This window comes from Notechis scutatus, chromosome 3 (genome assembly GCF_049901735.1).
Source record: "Notechis scutatus isolate UNSWTSFEM ecotype Mainland chromosome 3, rNotScu1.2, whole genome shotgun sequence".
In the NCBI taxonomy this organism is placed as follows: Eukaryota; Metazoa; Chordata; class Lepidosauria; order Squamata; family Elapidae; genus Notechis; species Notechis scutatus.
The window spans coordinates 74,132,458-74,155,160 of NC_142011.1; the positions used below are offsets into that span (position 1 = coordinate 74,132,458).

Sequence of the window (22,703 nt, forward strand, 5' to 3'; positions counted from 1 at the left end):
CGAAAGGTCAAAGTCACTCACCGCTGAATAGAAACACCCGCCTGATTTTCGCCGCTGGAAGCGCCGCCGCCCGTTTTCCTTCCTTCCTTAAGCCCGTCGAGGAAGGAGAGAAGGGAGCGGAGCGCAAAACAGACGGATCAAACGCCGCCGGCGCTGCCTCCGAAAGAGTCTGATCGCCCGCCGGGCATATCGAGGGTCCGAGTCCGAGGCGTTTTTGGAGATGCGGCCTTGGCCTTCGGGATGGGGGTGGCAAATCAGATGCAGGAGTTTTGCGCCGCCGCCGCCCATCGGGCCTTCAGTTAGTCTCCTCTCGGCCGCCAGGTTTGCGCCGATTAAGCCGCTTCGGATCTCCCCGGCGGGTCTTTGGGACTGCTCAAATATTCTTGCTTGTCCCCTTAAGCAGGCTATTTTTTCCGGGCCGTCTGGTCCAAGGCCCGGCCCGCTCTCGTCTAGTCTCGCTTGCCCCTAGAAAGGAGCGCGGAATAAGGCAAAGATGCTGAAATATTCGCGGCGTCCTCCTTCGTGGCTTTGGCTTGCGCTCCGCGGCAGATGATCCGCTGGAGGTCCGGGTGGAATGGAGAGAAAAAAAGGGGGGGAGGCTACCGTGGTGGGTAATCCAGCGTTAACCTGCCCCTTCCCCCCCCCCTTTTTTTTTTTAAAAAAAAAAACCAAACGGCAGAATAAGGCGCTCCCCAGAGCGACTATTTTGGCTTGGTGGCGATAACGATCTGGCCGTGGCTGGAAGGCGGGTTTTACGCCAGGAGGTGAGGCTCCAGCAACCAGCCAAGAGGCGCGCTCCCTCTTTGCAGGGTCCACCCCCTTGAAAGCAAAACTTTTTTTCTGCCAGGGTCTGACCTCAGTGAAGGCGAGCAGAGCGCTTAGGAAGAGGCTGGCGGGAAACGGCGCGGATCCCAAGCCCGGGAATAGGAGGAGGAGGAGGAGGAGGAGGAGATCGGGCGGCTCGGGCGCTCGTTTTCAGCCCGGTGGACTTCGGAGAGGCTTTTTCCGTGCGGGGGGAGGGGGTCTGCGAGGAGCGCTCCCAGCCCTGGGCCATGTATTGGAAGAGCAGCCAGATGTTTGTGTGTAAACTGGAGAAGGACGTGCCTGCGCTTCGCCTCGCGACGGAGAAGGTGAGCCGGGCGTTTTCTTAAGCAGCTCGCCTTCCTGCTCGGAGCGCTCTCTGAACCGGAGCGGATTCGAATTTGCCTTGCCTTTCTCCCCCCCACCCCCAGCTGCAATAGGCCCTTTTGTTCCGGAGTAATTTCATGCCTTTCAATGAAACTACTTGAGTTTCTTGATAGCTTGGGTTAGCAAAAGCTTCTCTCCCTTCCCGGTTCTTTTCCTGCGCTGGGCGACTTTCGTCTGGTGGATGCGTTTTCAAACTATCCAAATATATCTGAAAGCAAATTTGGCACGGTCTGACCTGATGCCAGATCAAGTGGCCCCAGCTGCAAAGGAGATTCAAGGAGAGGATAAGCTACAGTTTCGTCTGTGTTTATTTCCCCCCCCCTCACCCCTACTCGGAAATAGGAAACGTTAAATAGGAAACGTTAGTACGAAACATCAGCAGGAGGAAATCTAAATTAATCGAATATTTAGGCTAGAGGACTGGCGCCGCTTCAGTCACTTACTCTGGAATAGTCCCTTGACTTTAAGCCTTCGTGTGGCTCGAGGATTTTTTTTTCCGGCTTCGAACTACTCAAGGCAATACGTTCCAACCAGCAGGCTTCCTTTTTTTTTGTTTAAAAAAGTCATTTCCCGGCAATCAACAAGCCAGAACCAGAATCCTAAAGTCATTATTTTGTCTTCCATGGGACTAATCCGGGGTAAGTGATATATCGCAGACCGTCTTCATTTTTTCCCACCATAGTTCTCCCCCCCCCCCACTTAGGACTTATATCAGCTAATTGAAACTTTCGTTTCAACCCAGAGTCGATTGGTAAAGGAACAGCGGCTCGATTTAATTTGGCCAGACTGACGCCAGATCAATTGAACCCAATTCCATTTCTGGGAAAGAAACGTCAAGCGATCTCGGGGTTGCGGGTTGATGACAGCCTTGCAATCTTCCATCGGGGTCCTCCTGCCCGAAGACCCAACGCAGGGAAACTGGGGCTGGGGGAAATTAAACCTTTACTCTGACACGTGGAAGCGAGAGCTTCCCTGAATTAAGGGCCTTTTTATAAACAGCCCCTGGAAAAAAGAGTGCCGATTCAGTTGTTAGGTGCCAGGCAAGTTGTAGGAAAGGAACCAAGAAGTCGCTTGGGGGCAGTTCGGTCTTCGCCGTGGCAATTTCGCCTTAGGGGTTCCAAAGATGCTTTATTTTTTTTCTTTCCAAAATTGCAATTGAACCTTTTTTTTTTTTTCCCCTTTGAGAAGGTTCTTGGATGAGGAGCGAAACGTTTTCAAAGGGGAAAAAAAAAGCCACCCAAGAAAATTCAGTTAGTTGTCTTTTGGGGACGGGGGGGGGGAGCACCTTTGGGACAACCACGACTTGGATTATTGAGAAGCTCCATAAAACAATTTCGCTTTGGTGGGTCTTTCCAGACTGGCGACGGCTAAGCTCGGCTCCCTCAGTCGTCTGCGGCCGAGGCTGCCTCGGCGCTGTCTCTTTAACGGCTCTGGTAGGGTCTGGAGGCAACTCCTCCGAATGAGACGATCCTGAGGTAACTGAGACTGATTTGAAGACGCTGATAAAAGGAGAGCGAGGGCTGGGGCTTCTTTGTTTCGGCCCCCGAGCGGGGTTGCTGAGAAAGGTCGAAAGAGCCCGGCCGCCTCGCCCTGTCAAGCCCTCTTATGTACCTTCCCCTCCCTTCCTCCCTCCAGTTGACCCAAGGACCAATTGTTCTTAATGACGCCTCAATTAAATTCAGCTGGCTTCTGGTTTCAAGGCTTCTCCTTTTCACAGGACTCTCCATTTTCCCGTCAGTTGTGTGTGCGTGTGTTTTTTAATTTCTCGAGTCGAGTGGTTCCCTCGGCCTATTAACTCCGCCCGGAGAGATTTAAGTGGCAATTTGCAACCTCCGAAGGCCAGAGCTGGAAGTGGTGGGCGACTTCTTAATTGCAGCGAGCCGCTTGAGCGCTAAGCAAGCTGAGGCATTTTCATTCAAATCGAGGCCGGCTCTGGCAGCCGGGCCGGCTTTTGGGGAGGCTGCTGCGGCTGCACTTAGAGTTCAAGGTTTCTCCTCGGCTTGGGGGGTGGGGGTGGCTTCGGCGTAGCCTTCTAAATGCCCTTGTTTAACTTTCTCTGGGTGGGAGAAGGGTCGACAGCCCCGCTTCCTTCCCTCTCCTCCTCTTCACACGCACAACTGAGGAAACCTCGCCTCAAGTTCTTGGCGCTCTCGGAGAGGCGCTAAGGCGGTCTGGTCTCTCTTTTGCAGTTCCCGAAGCTCATGGCTGAGGAGAGCGAGCGAGGGGCAGCCGCTGCCGCAGCGACTGGAAGGAGGCGGAAAAGCGTCGGAGACACAGGGCTGGTAAGAGGGACTCGAGCCGCAAACCCTGAGGAAACGAGAGAGGACAATTTGGGGAGAGGGACGTTCTTGGGATTTGCGAGGGGCCTCGGGTAGGTTGAAATTCGTGAGGTGAGGGTGGGGGGGTTGTATCGGTTGGCGGGAACTTTCCTGGAGGGACAGCTGGCCCAGAAGCGCCCTCCGAGCGCTTGAACGTGGCAGGCAGGCAGGCAGGCATGTGGCGGCGGGCTGTGCCAAGAGGTCACTGCCGGCGGCTCCTGGGTTCGAATTCCCGCCTCGATTCGGCCAGGAAGCTGATTGGGCGACTGCAGGCGCGAGGGGTCCCCCCTTTTTTTTGCTTTCCGGAGGGAGGGGTGGCGGGAGGCTCTGAGCCCGAACTTGTGAGGAGGGTCCCCAAAGAAACGAGGTTTCGGGGGTAAGAAGGGAGCAAAGTTTCTGGCCTTCACGGGGAGTGGGCGGGAGAAGCGGCCTTGCAGCCGAGGTGGTTGGGAACTTGTAGGACGCGGCGTTGGTTCTCCTCAGCCGGCGGTGCCTCGCTTGCCTCTGTCCCCGGGGGTCGTCACAACCGCTTGACTTGAACCCTAACGGGTTTTACACGCTTGGAGACTGCCCTGGTTGTTGCCTTAAGGAGGAGCGCGTTGCCTTGAGGGGTGGCTTAAGATGAGATGAAAGTAGCGTTGTGGGGAGGCAGCGGGGGGGAGAAACAATCACGTCCCAAAGGTGCTTTTTTGTTTTTTCCCCAAGGGGCAACTTGGACTTTCTGGTTTGTTTGGTTGTTGTTGTTTTTTCTATGAAGACGTTTCTCTTCTCATCCAAGAAGCTTCTTCGGTTCTCGGGTGGGAAGCAAAACGTCTTCAAAGTAAAACCAAAGAAAGAAAGCCCAAGTTGCCTCTTGGGGTGACCTGGGTGGCTGAGAATCTCCATAGACACGTCGCCAATCGGGTTTGTGCCCTAGTAGATCTGAATGGGGAAAGGCTTCAAAAGAGCCTTGGCCCCAAAGACTCGGATTGAAGGGAAGAAAAAAAGAACCGAGTCCCGCTGATGACAGACCTGTGCTTGTGTCTCTGTGACAGGTGAGTCCAGAGGTGGTGGCTGATGAGGATTCTTGCTCTTCTTCCACCCCGCTGTCGCCGTCCTCTTCGCCCCGTTCCCTGGCTTCTGGCTCAGGCAGCTGCGGCTCCAGCAAATGCATCTGTAATAGTTGTGGTCTAGAGATTGTGGACAAATACCTACTGAAGGTGAGCAAACACTGGGTCCGTGAATGAGAAGGTTTCGGTAGAGTTGCCGTTGGCATGGTAGTAATTTTCTGGAAGGGGAGCTGCAGCATAAGCCAAATAAACTTCTCTGTCTGGGAGAAGAAATGACTTAAGATTGGAATAGAGACAGCCTTTTAGAATATCGCTTATCTTATCTGCAAGAATAAGAGGGGAAAGCTATCCTTACTTTTGTAGCTGAATAAAGATTGCAGATTTTTGTGACTCTTCCAGGTGGATACATTTGTTTGGCTTTAAAGTTGTCTTGAGACTTTGTTGCAACCGGTAGCAGCTGTTTGTGGTACAGAAGAAAAAGTTGGAGAATAAATACTATGTTTGGAAAGAAAAAAGTATTGCTGAAATAATTCCCTTTCATGATAATAGATAAGCAGTGGCAAGTTATCACAAAGAGAAACTCAGTTTTCAAATACTTTGTAATTACAAAATATATTTGGGATTAATTTGGAAAAATAGCCTGGATGCCATCCCAAATATTTTCCAATCGTGCCTTCTGATTTCTTTGTTTTAATGGATCACATCAGGTGAGCTTAATTCAGGTTGCTATCAACCAGACTTAACATTTAAAGGAAATTAAATTCAACTAGAAGTAGCTCTATGAAACTTGGCAGAATGTCATCTTCTTTGGCCTTTCAGAAATAACATAACACTCTTGAATTAATTTGCATATTTAAGTCACTATTAATTCAGGAATATAAGGGCAGTGCAGTATTAAAAGGCAAATGACAATACTTTATGTTAATTTGAATATTTAAACTTAAACTTTGTATGGGTTCAGGGATAGTATGCATTAAGATATAGTAAAGATACAGTTGATTTTTAATTCACATGTTTGTTAAGATACAGTTGATTTTTAATTCACGTTTGTTTTAAAATAGCATCTTCTCAACACGTTCTATAATTATAGGCACAGTAATTTTAAATATTTGTATATAGTAAATTTAAATGCAATTTATGAATGACTTATGGGTAAATAGGTAATGATTTAATCTAAACTGAAACCTGATTTTCTTGTAAAAGGATGGTAGTTTTGATTTTATTGTAAAAGGGCGGTAATTTTGATTTCATAGTTGACACATTGCTGCATTTGGCAATAGCTTCCTATAAATAATTCAACATTCAAGTCAGGCCAAATAAATATGTTTGCATCTATGTATTTGTGAAGTGTCACTTTCCAAGAATTAAATTGTTTTAATTCTCTTCTGATAAGGCTAAAATAATATTTTTCTTGCTTTTTAGCTGCATGGAGTTGTTGAGTAAGAGAAGCTGATATTTCCTCCCCCCCACAAAAAAAACCCCCCACCCTGTTTCATTCCCTGCTGGACATCTTAGCCTAAGTCTTCAAAATACCTTGATATTAAATATTTATCCACAACAAATGCTATATTTAAAAGCTTGCCAGAGCAACCGAAAAGCAAATAACTACTAAACTGTATAAGGGACTCAAACCACATTGATCATAGCCATGAGTTCTGAAAAAGCATATGGACTTATTTTATTGAGATGACATCCAGTGAAATCATCCAATGATGTTAGGCCTGTGCTTGTGTCTGTTTTTTCTTAAACAAAATCATTGTCTTCTTAATAACTAATAGACAGTATATTCAGGGACAATTATTGCAGAGGTTTTTGTAATGTTCTCATTTACCCATAATTTAAAAAAACTGAATTTGGGAAATACATAACAGGAGCTGATTTGCTGTAAACAAAAGAACAATTTATTATTGTTTAACTACAAACCAAACTTTCCTAATGTGTTGCATGTAATGCCAAAATTTTAAGGCCAATGTTCTGGAAATTATCAAAGACATTGATGTTGGGTAAGGCAATTCTTGAAAATTGAAATGCAATTATAAACTTGTAAAGAGCACTAAATATATGAATGTTATTAACTTTCTCTGGCCCCTACATAGTTTTATTTCTAAACTGCTAGCTGCACTAAAGAAATCTTAAGATTTTTTTTTATTTCTAATGGGGTAGTCACCGTGGTTGGTATTATTTAGCTATAAAACGTAAGGGTCCAGACATTCAGAAAGTTGTATAACCATTATTTTCCAATTCTTAGTGTTGTAACTTTAAACTTTTGTACTGTAATATATCACAACATAACATATTAAAAAACTTGTTTGTCCAGTTAGCAGTCAATTTCATTCCACATCATTAATGCCGATTTTAATTTGTTTTGAGATTTAGGCAATATTTATATATTGTTATATTTATATTATTTTACAAAACCTGAGTGTAGTATGCTGACATTTTAATTTAAGCTCAAAGGCACTTCAGAAATTCAATTCTAAGAAATTATACAGAGGGGGTCAAAAATTAATTTTTGCTTATTGAAAGTATAGCATTACTGACAAACTATTCATAACATCTTACTAAGGCAATTTTATTATTTTTGTCAGTCCAAAGAAAGTAGACTTATACTTACAATTGTATGTTAATATTAATAAAATGTATAGTATTGACTGCAAAAATAGCTCACATTTTCAACAAAGATATCACAGGAGAACATGTTCCTATGTTCTGAACTTCATGTCATAAATTAATGTCTTAAAACTAACAATAAAGGGAAAACTCTCCTGTATTCTTTTAATACGTGTCTAAATGTGCTAAAATTTGGTCTGTTTAATCATATGAAACACGTTTCCACCTCTATGGTCTATTGGTATTCCCTATCCAAGATTAGACAATTCTATATGTGTCTATTCAAATATATGAATATACTTTTCTACATGAAAAGATACAAAAATTGCATGTCTCTACAGGAACATATTTCAGCTTATTGCCTGATGTAGTGGGATAATTTAAGAGGTGAGATATCAATGGTAAATTTTACCAAGTGGTAATTGCCATAGTTGTTACACATTCATAGTTTATGAATTAGAGATTCATGCTGACATAATAATATATGATACCATTTTGAATCAAGTGTGTCTGTAATTGTATCGGCCACTTCACTCCTATAATTATTTATTAAACTTAACATAAACATTTATTTCAAATCCTTAAATAACTTGTACATATGTCTATGTTCAAAACTCATAACAAGCCAAAAACTGATCAAGAAACTCATTCTCAACAGAACCGCAGAGTTGGGGATTCAGCTTTATCTTTTCAAATATGTGCAAAATTAGAACCTTTCTTTTTCTTTTTAATTATTTAAACTGTTAACTCTTGTTTCATAAATTACCCAAATAAGTGATGTCAGATTTCAATTTTCCTTTTCCTTCCTAGGTAAATGATATGTGCTGGCATGTACGCTGCCTTTCCTGCAGTGTATGCAGGACCTCTTTAGGAAGGCATACCAGTTGCTATATCAAAGACAAAGACATTTTCTGCAAACTAGATTATTTCAGGTATACTGTTCAACTCAAGTACATTTTATTATTTTAAAACAGCAAACGTAAATCTGAAGAATGTTTTTTCTGTGCAGAGATATATGCAACTTGCTTCGGATGGAATATTATCTGAAGGCACAGTGCCACACCGAAACAAATATACCGATGTGTTCCTCTAGTCTATAATTATATCTCTATATTTTTAAAAATCATATTTTAAATTGGGAAATGTATAGTATAGTATTACTTTCAGTTCAAAAGATTCTCATAGAAACAAACTATGTATATAGAGAAGCAAAAATTACTTTGCATCTTGCTAGATTAGTTTAGATTTAAATTTCAGATTTAGTCTAAACATTGATTTAGATTTCTTTACACAATTAGATTTCTCCCAGACTTTTGGTCTAATCATGTAATGGTAACAGCAGCCATATTGTAAGATGCTATTTGACCTGGTAATTTTGTGATGCTAGGTGCAATAAGATTTTGCATATTTTGCATATGGTTGTGGCTAAGTAGGTATTATCTAGTTTTGGTGAAAATATTACTCAGGAACTGTGTTTTTATACTGGGAGAAGGAATTTGAAGCTTGAAGAGTACTAGGGACTACTAGTACAAGCATGAGCAATTCATGCAACTGCTGCCCAAAAACTATTCCTCTCATTTGGGCACTATAATAGAATTGTTTTTGTTTTGTTCAGCTATTGTAAGCTTTTATTTAGTGTGGGCTTGCCAACACCATCCTTAATCTTGATGGCAATGTACAATTATATAATCCTTGGCCTTCTATATAAACTTGCTGGAGCATGGGGGTTAATTATCTTGAATATATTAGTGTTCCGTCATACAAACACATACCACCATGGTATTTCTTTCTTTCTTTCTTTCTCTTCATAGTAATTGTATTTAAATTACATGCTGTAAAGTAATTGCTAATGTTAGGCAGATTATATTTGCCGTGGTTTTTTTTTTCTTAGCTACCAGTAATTACTAAAATTCCAGGTGCTTTCTAAAATCCTTGTATCATGTATGGTAAGTTTAATATTCAATGGACTAGAAATCAGGAATTCTAATTTGTCCTAATGTGAATGATGTGTTGGCCCCACTCCCCCTTGCATATCTCAAAATGTGTATGCCAGAATATGTGATCAGAGGCTGGAATATTTGTTTTGCCCTCGATGTGGTAGTTAGTTGGCTTTCTTGCTGAAATCAGAATGGATGAAGTGCTTAAGGTCACTAGATCACATATTTGGTCTTGATGAAAACATTATTTCATTTCTCTTTTATACGTTAGATGGAACATAAGTAATTGCCCAATAGTATTACTATTTGCTTGGGGTGATACATAATTAGAAAAACATAAGTATCAATAGAAGAAAATATTTGTAGCGCAGGGTTGAACTCTAGGATCCTTCTGTTTGAGCTTGGTTGTTTTCTTCAAGACGTTTCATTACCCAGCTGGGTAACATCAGCAGTGCTACAAAGGCCACGTACACAAAACTCGCTCCCTTCTAACACTGCTGATATTACCTAGGTTGGTAATGAAACCTCTACAAGAAAACAAGCTCAGAGAGCACCAAGGATCCTACAAACACAATTATCAACACAATTATCTTGGATGATTTTTTTCTATTTGGCAATAGGGTCAATTTTTCAAAAAAAAAAAGAAAAGTGTTTGATGTTCCTACTATGTTTTCTGTTCAGTCTTGCTGTCTTCCTCCTATCTGCATCAATTTACCTTCACAAAGTGCAGTTACTTTCTCTAGCACTAAAGTATTTCTATTTCACTGTCTTCACAATGAGGAAGTAACTATTCCTGCATTCTCTTCAGAGTATCCCACCAACTAAGATATATCACTGAAGTACTTTACTGCTAGAATAAACTGCTATTTGAAAGAGTAAGTGAAAATATGGCATTTAATTACTAAGGGTTTGGGATTTATGACTGCAGCAGAAACATGTACTTTTCATTTTACATAAATGATAAACTCATTTTAATTATACTTGACCAACCTTTTTTCATCCAAATATATAAGTATAGGTGGCCTGCATTACTTATTAATTATAATTATTTGTAAAACCTTAATTTACAAACCTGAAATTTGGAAAAATGTAATAAACTTCTAAAGATGTGTTGGGTATTAACTGCATTAATTCTGGCAAATTTAATGGTGCACACACTATCATACGTTTCTTAACATTCTCACTTTATTTTTCATTCAGTTGATAGCAATATAATAGTTGATTGAATATTGTCAAAATATTTAAACAAATGTGTTTTCTGTATATGAAATCTTTATCATCTCACTTAGCAGGAACCATCTGGATAACTATAAAACACTCTTGTGTGGAGCTGCCTTTGAAAATTATTCATAAATAGAATAGAATTCTTTATTGGCCAAGTGTGATTGGACACACAAGGAATTTGTCTTGGTGCAAATACTCTCAGTATACATACAAGAAAAGGTTTATATTATATTATAGGTTATGAGGAAGTTAAAGCAGACTATGGGAAATATATCTCTTTTTAAAAGCCAAATGAGATATTGATCATTTTTAAAAAAAATATGTATATATCTTTTTTTCCCCTTTACTCATAATTGAGTTATCCGATTGTGATTAAAATGGAGGTAGATATTGATCATACTGTGGTCTTCATCCAAACTGGAGTCTGTTTAAACAATTTTAATAAAGAGAAAGATACGATTTTCTATGGAATTAGGACTCTTGCATTTTCAGCAATGGGCAAAGATGTGATGCCCTACTCTTTCTTTTATTAAGACACAAATATGCGACTTAATATGGCATGATAAAATAGTAGTTACTATTGTTCTATTGCTCTTTGATGCCCATGCCATTAATTTCTCATAGATTCCAGTTTATAAATATAATGTATTTAACCTATATTCAGTTTTGTGTGCCTGAGGAGCATTTTTGATGATATACTCCATAATCTGAAATCAAGAAAAAAATCTACTGTTTGTCTAAATCTTGATCAAATTTACAAAGCATTTACTAGGGTTGGATGGTTAATTTTGGTTTTCACTGCTAGTGATGAGTACTAATATCTTCCTTCCATCATTTAGTTACTCTTACCTTAAAACCATTTTGTTTGGATTGTTAACCATACATTATTTTTGTTTTAAATATTGTGTGTACTCGCCTCCTGCTTTTAAATGTTTGTTTGGACACAAAATAGCGTATTTGTTCAAAATAGCATATCTCTTGACATTTTGGCTTTTTAAAAAATAAAGGTTGAATTGAAAAGATTAAGGATTCTAGCTAACTGATGACATCACATTTCACACAGATAGACAATTGAAAAGAATTAGCAATTTCAACTACATCAAAGTAAAATCCAGTGTAACTTCATGTATATAACATAACATAACAGGGTTCCTGAATAACCCCATTGGGTATTGTGCTTAGATATCTCCCTTATGGTTTTCTCCAGAAGACTTGTAAGGCATAAAAGAATGACTTGTCAACAATATAAAAGCATTTTTTCTATTGGTTGATAAAATGCAATGGAAATTAAACAATCCAAATTCAGGCTTTTATGAGGCCAATAGCATTTAGTGTAAACTTCAGGCAAAATAATGTTACAAAATCAGGCTTGTGACTTGTGTTTCATTTGTTCTTCCTCTTTTTCTGTAGACGGTATGGGACACGCTGTTCTCGCTGTGGTAGGCACATCCATTCTACTGATTGGGTTCGAAGAGCCAAAGGAAATGTGTATCATTTGGCCTGCTTTGCATGTTTCTCCTGCAAAAGACAGCTCTCGACAGGAGAGGAATTTGCTTTGGTTGAAGAGAAAGTCCTCTGTAGGGTGCATTATGATTGCATGTTGGACAACTTGAAAAGAGAAGTTGAAAATGGTAAGTTTCCCTTTTATTCTGAGAAATACCGTCCCCAGAGCAGAATTCATTCTCCTGGAGATGCAAATACTTCCTTCTCCTCCAGCATTTTACAAACCAGTTACAAACACTTTTCCAAAGTGCTTTTACTGTTAATTAATTGGTGTAGACACCCATGTAGGATAGCTCATACAGCTTCTGTATTCTTTCTTATGTCTATACTTTGTCACATGCCATCCTGAATCTTGAATGTATTTTTAAAATCAATTTCTAACTGGATAAGTTGTTGCATAGTTAATATGTCATTGATAGTGTGGATACAGCATTAAGAGAAGTTCACTTTCAGTAGCTTTTAACCTGTCTGGAGAATTTTACCTTATCTCTAATCATGATCAGGAATATGACTGTGTTGAAAATTATCCTGAAACGCAAGTTGCTTCAGATTACAGATTACCTGTATTTTTTTATTTGTATTCAGCATTTTGGTGATAATATTCTGAGTGGTAAAGGTTTTTGTTCTTTTTAAAACTTCACTAAAAATGTCAAAACAAGACATAATAGGTTCTTTGGCATAATTAGATTTTTGCAGTTCTTTCAAAACAGATTAACATTGACTGCATATTTTCCTTTTTAAAGAAACATATGCTCACTTCATTTCAATTATTTCAGTTGGGTAGATTTGGTTGTCAAAATTTAGCCAGTGAGAAAAGTTATATCTATGAAACTAGATAATAGTTATATATATGAACATTGCTTTTATTGGATTATTTACCTCTGCTAATTGCAAAATAAAACTAATTTTCACCTGCATCTGTCTGGTAGCTTGTGAATTTATTTTTAGATATAGACTTGGTTTATAATACAGATATTACTCTGAAAAACTGCTTTAAATTATTTCATTATTCTGAATAATTATGAAATAGGTATGTAAAATGTATATGTATTCAAATTCCAGACTATCTGTTTCAAAATAGTAAATAATGGATATTTTTATAGTTTAAGTATATTCTGAATACTGGAAGTTGATTATAAAGGAATATCTGTAAATAATAACTAATATCAGTGCTACAATTGGACTTCTTCTCTCTTTAATTTCAGGGAATGGTATTAGTGTAGAAGGTGCATTATTAACAGAGCAAGATGTTAATCATCCCAAACCAGCAAAAAGAGCTCGAACCAGTTTCACAGCAGATCAGCTGCAGGTAGAACCATTGAATCGTAGATTGCTATAATCAGAGCTATGGTGGGGAGCTGAGCATAGCCATGATGAAGAAGCATAACAATTGTACACGGTGCATAATTTTAAAAATTCTGTATAAATTAGTTGCTTATAAAAAAAATTATACGCTCAATGGTATATGATTTCTCTTAATACCAAGGCACAGCATGTTTCTGGAGTAAATTTGTGAGCTTTCGCTGTTTCATATGAATTAGTTACTCTTCAAGCTTTTCAATTTCCCTCAAGGCAGTTAGTAATTCTACAAAGTGAAAGCATGAATGCTTATCTATTTTGACTACTTGATGAATTTCATTAAATCAGACATTTACATAATCACAATGGGAGGTAAATAGTTTCAGTTCTGTGTAACATGACGAAAGGTACCAGGAACTGTGCAAGCGACAGATCTCTAAAGAACATAAGCTTTTTCATATTTTTGATGCCATATAAATGCAATAGTATGTGACAATCAAAACTGTTGTTCTTCACTCCAAGCAGAGTGTCATAGTGAATTGATCGGATTAATTTAATATTAGCTGTCTAAGTGTGTTCAGAATATTGTAAACAAGCTGGTATATAGGTTACCCTATACAAGCCACATTGCTGCAAAATAAATGCAAAGGAGTATGTCTATGAACCAAATTTCTTCCTGTATTCAGTTACTGCATTATTGCTTTATTTTGTTGTAAATAAACTGGAAACTTAATACATTTTAGCGTTTTTCTTAACTGCTTTTATTTAATTCTCTATTGCATTGGCCACCATAATGCTGTCATCCTTTTAGGAATTTACTTTAATTGTTGGTTTGCAATTAAACTAATAAAAGTTGTTTTAATTGTTTTAGTCTAAGTCTTAGTGTTTCAGATATTCTGATCTTGTAAATATACATAGGGTATTTATTTAACATTTAAATTAAATGTTTTTATTTTGATTAAAGTTTAAACCCCACCTCTTTAAACAAAATGTGCACTGAAAATGGTTTATACCATATACTTAAAGCAAGATAAACTGCCGACAAAATAACAAATACAAAATAAAAAAAACAAAATAACAATTACCAAGAATAAAGGAAGTAAAGAGACAAAAAATGAGGATCTTAACTGAAAATTCTACAATTGGCAGAGTTATTTCCAGTACATTATACTAATGTGAAATTATATATTTTAGGATCTTATTTAGGGAACATAAGAAAGTTGACATATTAGTACAGGTAGTCCTCCACTTACAACAGTTAATTTAGTGACTGTTCGAAGTTACAACTGTACTGAAAAAAGTGACATATGACCACTTTTCACAGTTATGAACCTTTGCAGCATCCCCATGGTCACGTGATCCAAATCCAGAAGCTTGGTTCATATATATGAGTGTTGTTGTTTCCCAGGGTCATGTGATCCCCTTTTGCGACCATCTGACAAGCAAAGTCAATGGAGGGGAGCCAAATTCACTTAACAACTGTGTTACTAATTTAACAACTGCAGTGATTCACTTCACAAATATGGCAAGAACAGTCATAAATGGAGCAAAACTCACTTAACAAATTTCTCCCGTAGCAACATAAATTCTGGGCTGAATTGTGGTCGTAAGTCGAGGACTACCTCTAGTTCAGAAATCCTAGGGTATATCAGTTTGGGGAAAATCCAATTTATTACTCATACACATTTTAGTCTATTTAGATGACTATCTCAGGCAACACGGTAGGGCAGAGTTTTAGCAAGAACTCTGTGTTGTGATCTATGTACAGATTATAGGTGGTCCTCGATTTACAAGCACTTGTTTAGTTACTTTGAACATTAAATGGCACTGTAAAAAGTGACTTATGACCATTTTTCAGACCATTGCGGCATCCTTGTGGTCACGTGATCAAACTTTGGGTGCTTGGCAACTGGCGTGAGTTTATGATGGTTGCAGTGTCCCAATTCGTGATCCTTTTTTGCAACCTTCCGACAAGCAAAGTCAATGGGGAACCAGATTCACCTAAGAACAGTATTACTAACTTAACAACTGCAGCAAATCACTTAACAATTGTGACAAGAAAGATTATAAAATGGGGCAAAACTCACTTAATGTCTGTCTAGCTTAGCAACAAAAATTTGGGGTTCAATTGTGGTTATAAATCAAGGACTACCTGTATAAATCTTTACTACTAGATTCAATTAAATCTGATCAAAATTCAAGTACTTGGCAACTGGTTCAGATTTATGACAGTTTCAGAATCCTGGGATCCCCTTTTGTGACCTTCCAACAAGCAAAGTCAATGGGGAAGCTGGATTTAGTTAACAACTGTGTTACTTACTTAACAACTGCAGTGATTCACTTAACAACTCTGGCAAGAAAGGTCATAAAATGGGGGAGAAATTCACTTAACAAATGTCTCACTTAGGAACACATTCTGGTCTCAATTATGGTTGTAAGTCGGGGACTACCTTTAATCAACTTTACCACATGACTTGTACATGCTACTGGCCAGCTAAAACAGTATAAGAATTCCAAAGCTAACTATGAATGAAGGAATTAGGGAAGAGAAACTTGGTATGTTTTGTGAAACTTCTCCATGTAGGATTCTTATATTTTGGCCTGATAAAACACAAGTAGAAAGTAACATTTCATAAGATGAAGGTGTTACATAGACATATTTAAAAGGCCTTATGATAAAATTCCTATTGTATGTTAATGACAAATTAGGGTTAGGATTAATTTTGCTTTGATTTTTTAAAACTTTTTTAGAATTCAGGTCAACTCTGCTCTAGTGCCTTGCTATAATTTAGTAAAGCCTTTAGTAAAGCCACGAACTTTCACAGGCCTTCATGATAACAATATAACTTTATTTGACCATTTGTAGTAAGTTTTTAGGTCACTGGGGCTATGAGTAGGTATTAAGCCATATTACAATTATTTTGCAAGCTCTATTCCTCAGAAATACTTTTTACTTCAAAAGTACTATTGAGGCTATAGCATGACTGCTTCTTGATTATTTGTGCAGTTTTTGTCAGTATGTTATAAAACATGCTCATTTTTTTTCCAGGTAATGCAAGCACAGTTTGCTCAGGATAACAATCCAGATGCACAAACACTGCAAAAACTGGCAGAAAGAACAGGCTTGAGCAGGCGTGTGATACAAGTAACTATACTGCATATTTCACAAGTGTTTTGACCAAAGTTCTCCATTTTTATAAAGCTAAAAATGCCCAGAATATTTTAGTTAAAATAATTTTAATAGCTTATAATATTTCAGAAACACTTATTTTTCCAAGAGAAAAATAATTAATGTTTCCTATTAAATACTTCCACATGACTGAAGCAATATGATTGGTAGTTATCAGCAATGCTAGTCATAGTTATAATGATTGTGTATGTTGATGCTATAACCTTCGATAGAGCTTCTATAGGGCCCCTATAATTCTATATATGACTGAAGAGAAAAATATGTATGAAATTTTATGAACTGGATTCTATCTGGAATTAATGACACAGTGCAAAAAACTGCAACTGATAACTATGTTTTTAATTCATCTGTTTAGCACGAAAATAAAAATCTAACAACTAACCAAATTCTTGGTTTCTTTGTTTCATTTTCAGGTATGGTTTCAAAATTGTAGAGCACGCCATAAGAAACACGTTAGTCCCAACCACTCATCCACTGCTCCTGTTACAACAGTCCAAGCTTCTAGACTTTCACCACCAATGTTAGAAGAAATGGCATATTCAGCATATGTGCCACAAGATGGGACAATGTTAACAGCTCTCCATAGTTACATGGATGGCAGGTACAGTGGCTTGCTATAACTGCTCTATGGACTTGAGAAGATTGGAATGATTGAAACGAATCCTTTAGCTCAGGGTTGGGCACCATGCAACCCATAGGCTGCCAATTCCACCTTTATTTTGTGTCCAATATCATATTTGTGAGAAACCCTAGCTTTTCCAGGGAGTTGTTTAAAACAAATTAAAAACTCCATGACCTACTGTTGCAGAGAGTCATTTGAGATAAGTAGCAGTGTCTGCTATTGACTCAGAAAGGAAATGGGAGCTTTTCATATAATATTTCTCCACAGAATAAATGCTTTAAAGTGTGCTACTAATTTATTATTTCACTTTGTTAAAGGGGCTGATTCTGAGGCTTCTTGCATTTGTTTAAATTGCATGGAAAGAATGGAATTATGTGTAATTAATATGGTTCTATCCATTTGCAATATAGAATCACAGGCATAAGTTCAGTGTATTCTCCCCACCCACTAGTGGAATTCTAAATCCTAGACTTAAAATATGATAGCATCATTTCCTACCTACCTTCTTGAATTTTCATATTACTTCTCCAAAGATTCCTTTCAGAGTTGCAGAATACAATGTTTGCCCTTATTCTTACAGTTATCTATCAATATGGGTGGTAAAAGAATTCTTCAAAGAAAAGCAAGATAATTCGCATGCAAGACTATTTTTTTAAATAATAGTTGGATGATTGATAGTGAGATTGCTCTCCCCATGACCATTCACAGACCTTCATGATAACAATAGAACTTTATTTGACCATTTCTAGTAGGTTCTTAGGTCACTGGGGCTATGAGTAGGTATTAAGCCATATTACAATTATTCTGCAAGCTCTATTCCCAAAGAGTATTTGGGATTATATTCAACTCTAGCTCTGGATTTGTCCATAGCTAGAACTCTTTTTTTCCCCTTCAGTACAATGAGAGTGGGACTTTTTTTCTCCACTATAACCTTTTGTGCATTAAAGAAATAATGAAATGTTTAAGCACCACATTCCACCTGTCACACCATTTGAATTTCAAATTTTTAAGGAGTAAAAAAATATAGATCAACCCCTTCCCAAAAGGTTAAAAGGTATTATTTACATAGCACTTAAAACACCAACGTACACTCCATAATCAAATCATTCATGTAGATGAAAGAAATATATAATATTAAGGTACATAGACCTTATCCTAGGCATATTTTGAGACCCACTGTTGATTAAAAGGAACACCTAGTTGTAACAAAAGCTGTGGCTTCTCCTTTTAGCTGAAATAGCTATCATCATTTAAAGTACTCTATATATTTATGATGAAAATTTTCTTAGTTGTAGATCTGCTCGGCAAGTCGTTAAACGAAGTTGCAATAAAATTCCTGCCACTTGTAGAACTGCAGGTATAAACACAGTTCATATGGGAGAAGCAGATATCACCAGGGTATGAACATCTGGAAGGCACGGTCTTTCTAGACATGGACTTCTTCACAAGCTGTGAAATGGGTGCGGCTTGTTAGTATCTCAGCCATATCAATACAATTGGTTTTTTTTAATTCACAAGTAATATTTTTGTACTTCCAGCCAGGCTGATCAAAAATCTTTCTATTTTTGTAGCTCATTTACCTTTTGCTCTTGGACTCCAGCCTTTGCTAACCCATTCAGTGACACAGCTGCCAATAAATCACAGCTGATTTATTTATTTCAGGGACATGGGAGTAAGGATATACATTCTGAGTCACCTATTGTACTCTGTCATTGAAAATCAATTTAATCTTAAATAGCATCCAAAGTGTTTTGAAGACCATTTAGTTGCCCAGGTATGTAAGTATAGATGGCTTGCAGGACACTTTTATGGCTTTCTCCATAAATACTGTATGTTTACAAACTTTATTGAAGAGAAACATCTTTTTTTTTTGTATTGTCTGGAAGTAGTCCATTCTAGCTATGTGTTTGTTAATTTATTTATCATCAAAAGAGCACTTTGCCTAAAAGACAGGACTGACAATTGTGCAAAATGTTTACAATTCTTTGTGAAATTATAGTTCATCATTAGTTCGTATCTGTAAGTTATTGTTATTAAAGTATTACATGTATTTGAGTTACATAGCAGCCTATACTTCAAAGCTTATGTCCACAAACAGGCAAAATTTCATTTGCCAGCATTCTCCAATTGACCTAAATAAAGCCTTCTGTTGTAGCATGCCAAACAAATATGGCAATGTGTTAATGGTATAATTGTGTTTTTTTTTAAAATAAAAAATAGCATGATTTTCCTAGTTGTAAAGATATAAGCAGAAAGCAGACTCTGTAATTGTTGAATCTGTAAATCTTTAAATTAGAGGGTAATGATAACTTGATGGGAAATAATTTAAATGAAGATAGACTTTGCACATTAATGATGCACATTACAAAAAGGAAATGCACTATTAGGCTATTTAACACTTTCCTATTTTTCTGGTTTGGCTTTTTCCTGGATATATTGTACCTACCAAAGCTTCTGAGTTATGTACCATGTTTTCCTGAAAATAAGACTCCACCAGAAAATAAGCCATAGCATGATTTTTCAGGATGCTTGTGATATAAGCCCTACCCCAACAATAAACCTCAGCTAAGATCGTCAGCCAGACAGACACTGTATTTCCCCAAAAATAAGGCCTACCTGGAAATTAAGCCTTAATGTGTCTTTTGTAGCAAAAATTAATATAAGACCCAATCTTATTTTCAGGGAAACATGGAAGCTATATATATTTATATTTATAATATATTTAATAGTCCAAGACAATTCTTAAATACCCCAAAGTTTTTAAATCAGTGGCCTAGTAGCAGTTTGACATAAAAGCTTTAACCAAATCATCTATTCCATCCGAATTCAGTTTCAGTTATACATATAGACATCCATATCTCCTGCAGCTATTTTGATACATATACTTATAAATCAAATGCAGCGATTTCTAGAACTGTACCAGTGGTGAGATTCAATTTTTTTTTTTTACTCCTGGTTCTGTGGGTGTGGCTTGGTGGGCATGGCAGGTGAAGAATTCTATAAAATTTCCAGTCAAAGGTGGTATTTGCTGGTTCTCCGAACTACTCAAAATTTCCGCTACTGGTTCTCCAGAACTGGTCAGAACCTGCTGAATACCACCTCTGGACTGTACATCCAGAGTGGAAAATATGCTTTGAAGCATGCTTTTTGGCTTTCAAGGAGTTATGTCTAGCTAATTATCATTAATCATAATTTTTCTCTTGTAACATCTGCCATTCTTGGGATACTGTTATTTCCAAGGCTTTCTTGAGATCATTGTAATTACACATTCAGAAAGTTTAGCTCCAACTCCCTACTCAACATACAATTGCTACTAAGCAATGACTTTATTGCAACCATGATCTTTGATTACTAGTCATGATTCCCTAAATTCAATTCCTATGCAAATAACAGCACCAATGTCAAACCAAGTAATACATCTAGATATTTTTACATAATATTTTATGTAAAACCTGGTTAAATTTATTGATTTTTATCATCAACAATGCTGATCCTGAGTTCTTAAATACAGGATGATGCCACTGGTTGCCTCGTTACTCCCTAAAAGGAGCTATCATGATTAATATAGAATTTATTTCTATGATACATATAACATATATTTCAGTATTTATAAACTGAGCAACAGTTGCATGACAGCTACGAGGACCCAGCATATGCAGGAAACCAAACATTGGAAATGCCAAGAGTTTTTACTTACTCTTTTACACAAATTCAAATGATTAAATGCCGAAAGCACGTGTAAGGGTGGTGTCTTTTAAAATACTATATGTTTAACAATTTTGTAAGAAAAATGTATTCACATCTATGGAGTCCATACACTCCTAGAAAGGAGTTTTCAGATTTAGACCAAGATGACTGTTTTTAATAATTATTGATACTATAATGAACTTTGTATTGTAAATAGTTTTATGTGTTTTAAAATTTTAACAATGATGAATCCAATATTTTCACCTGTTACTTTAGAATTGTTCCACAGCTGCTGCATTTCACATTGTTGTTCCTTGTCTTTGACATGCAGCACTTCATTGGATTGAATAGATCCAATGAAGGTAAGAGTTGATTAGCTTCTATTATATATTTAAATTCTGCTTGGTCAGCCCATCTCTTAATGGGTGTTTTCTGAAAGTCATGCTTGATCGTAATTTACGCAAATTATGAAGTCAGGGAAGGAAAAACACAGTTTCCCAAAGGGTAAATTAACAATCCTCTCATGCTATGCACCTCCAGAGTTGCACAGAGGCCAAAATGAAGCAATGTGAGCGTGGGAAGTAGATTTGGGGAGTTTGCATCTATAAATTTGGCAGCTTTATATGATAGAAAGTGCCAAACCCCTTACCACACAAAGAGATATGTCCAAGGGCCAGAGTTATAAGGATAAGTTATAAGTTATATAATAATACCATAATAATATAATAATATAACTTATATTATTATTATATTAATAATAATATAACTTATAAGTTATAAGGTTCATAGTTTTATATGACAAAGACAAATATAATTGCATGACATCAGCAAATTGAACATTTCTTTAGCTTTCCAGTTTCTCAAGGTTGTCCTCAACTTATGACCACAATTAAGTCCCAAATTTATGTTGCTCAGTGAGACATTTGTTAAGTCAGTTTTACAACCTTTGCTTGTCAGAAGGTTACAAGAGGTGATCGCATGATCCTGGTACACTGCAACCATCATAAATATGAGCCAGTTGCGTCTAAATTCTGATCATGTGACTATGGAATACTGCAATGGTCATAAGTGTGAAAAACAGTCACAGGTCACGTTTTTTCAGTGCCTTTGTAGCCTTGAATGGTCACTAAATGAACTATTGTAAGTTGAGGACTTCCTGTATCATGTCAGATGGCATGTACTGTTTGGTCTAGTGGTTAAGCACTACTGGTAGGTTAGAAAGACAGAGATGATGAGTTCAAGTGCTGTCTTAGCCATGAAAACCAGCTGGGTGACTTTAAACCAAGTCACCATTTCTCTGGTGAACTTACCTCACAGGGTTGTTGTTTTGGGGAATGGAGGAAGAAGGAATTTAATTATTTGTAAAAATAATAAAGGCAGGATATAAATAAATATAACATTGAACTGTTTACAATAGAATAGCATCAGAATACCCACCATTCATTGTGTTAAAATGGCTAATTAGAGGCAATAAATCTCTATGCTTTATGTCAAAATACATTTATTTCTAAGAAGCTGTGTCCCTCTTAATGTCAGAAAGCACCAGGGAATTTCAACTATAAAAGTTTTTAAAACAGAGCACATACATCCTTCCCATTGATTAGAGCTCACATGCACACTTACAGAATAAATTTGGAATTTTGCTGGGCGCAAATAGATGTTAGGTATGGTTAATACCAATGGAGCTGCTCCCATAAGCATGACTTGTCCTGTTCACTGTTTTTTAAGTGGTCACCCATGTTGCTGTCTGGGTTTTTTCTAAAGGCAAGAGACTACGATCACTGGACTAAAGGCAGCTGCTCTTTTCTTCTGCCCCCAGTGGTTGCCAGTTCAAGTGGAAGCAGGTGTGTTCATCTCCATTCAAATGCAAACATTTTCAGTGTCTGTTAACCCAAGCCGCAGTACATAGAAACTCAGAAAGATTGGGTTTAAAATATTTTGTGTAATAGAACAAAAGTAAGAGGGGAAAGCATAAAAAGGCTGATTATTTTGTAGCTCATTGGCAGGTTTAATTTGGGAGTAGATTTAGTAAGGTGATCTGCAGTTGCAATGCCACATAGGTATGTAATATGCATG

The 22,703-nt window shown here is 37.7% G+C and overlaps 1 protein-coding gene across 1 annotated transcript; it reads left to right on the forward strand.

The window, feature by feature from the left end:
• Positions 1 to 866: 866 nt before the first annotated feature.
• On the forward strand, positions 867 to 22,657 carry LHX8 (LIM homeobox 8). Its single transcript, XM_026679333.2, has 9 exons — positions 867 to 1,130; positions 3,378 to 3,470; positions 4,541 to 4,705; positions 7,976 to 8,097; positions 11,737 to 11,957; positions 13,035 to 13,138; positions 16,178 to 16,273; positions 16,732 to 16,919; positions 22,392 to 22,657. The coding sequence occupies exons 1-9, from the start codon at positions 1,053 to 1,055 to the stop codon at positions 22,534 to 22,536; spliced, it is 1,212 nt and encodes a 403-aa protein (XP_026535118.2). The 5' UTR covers positions 867 to 1,052; the 3' UTR covers positions 22,537 to 22,657.
• The last annotated feature ends 46 nt before the right edge of the window (positions 22,658 to 22,703 follow it).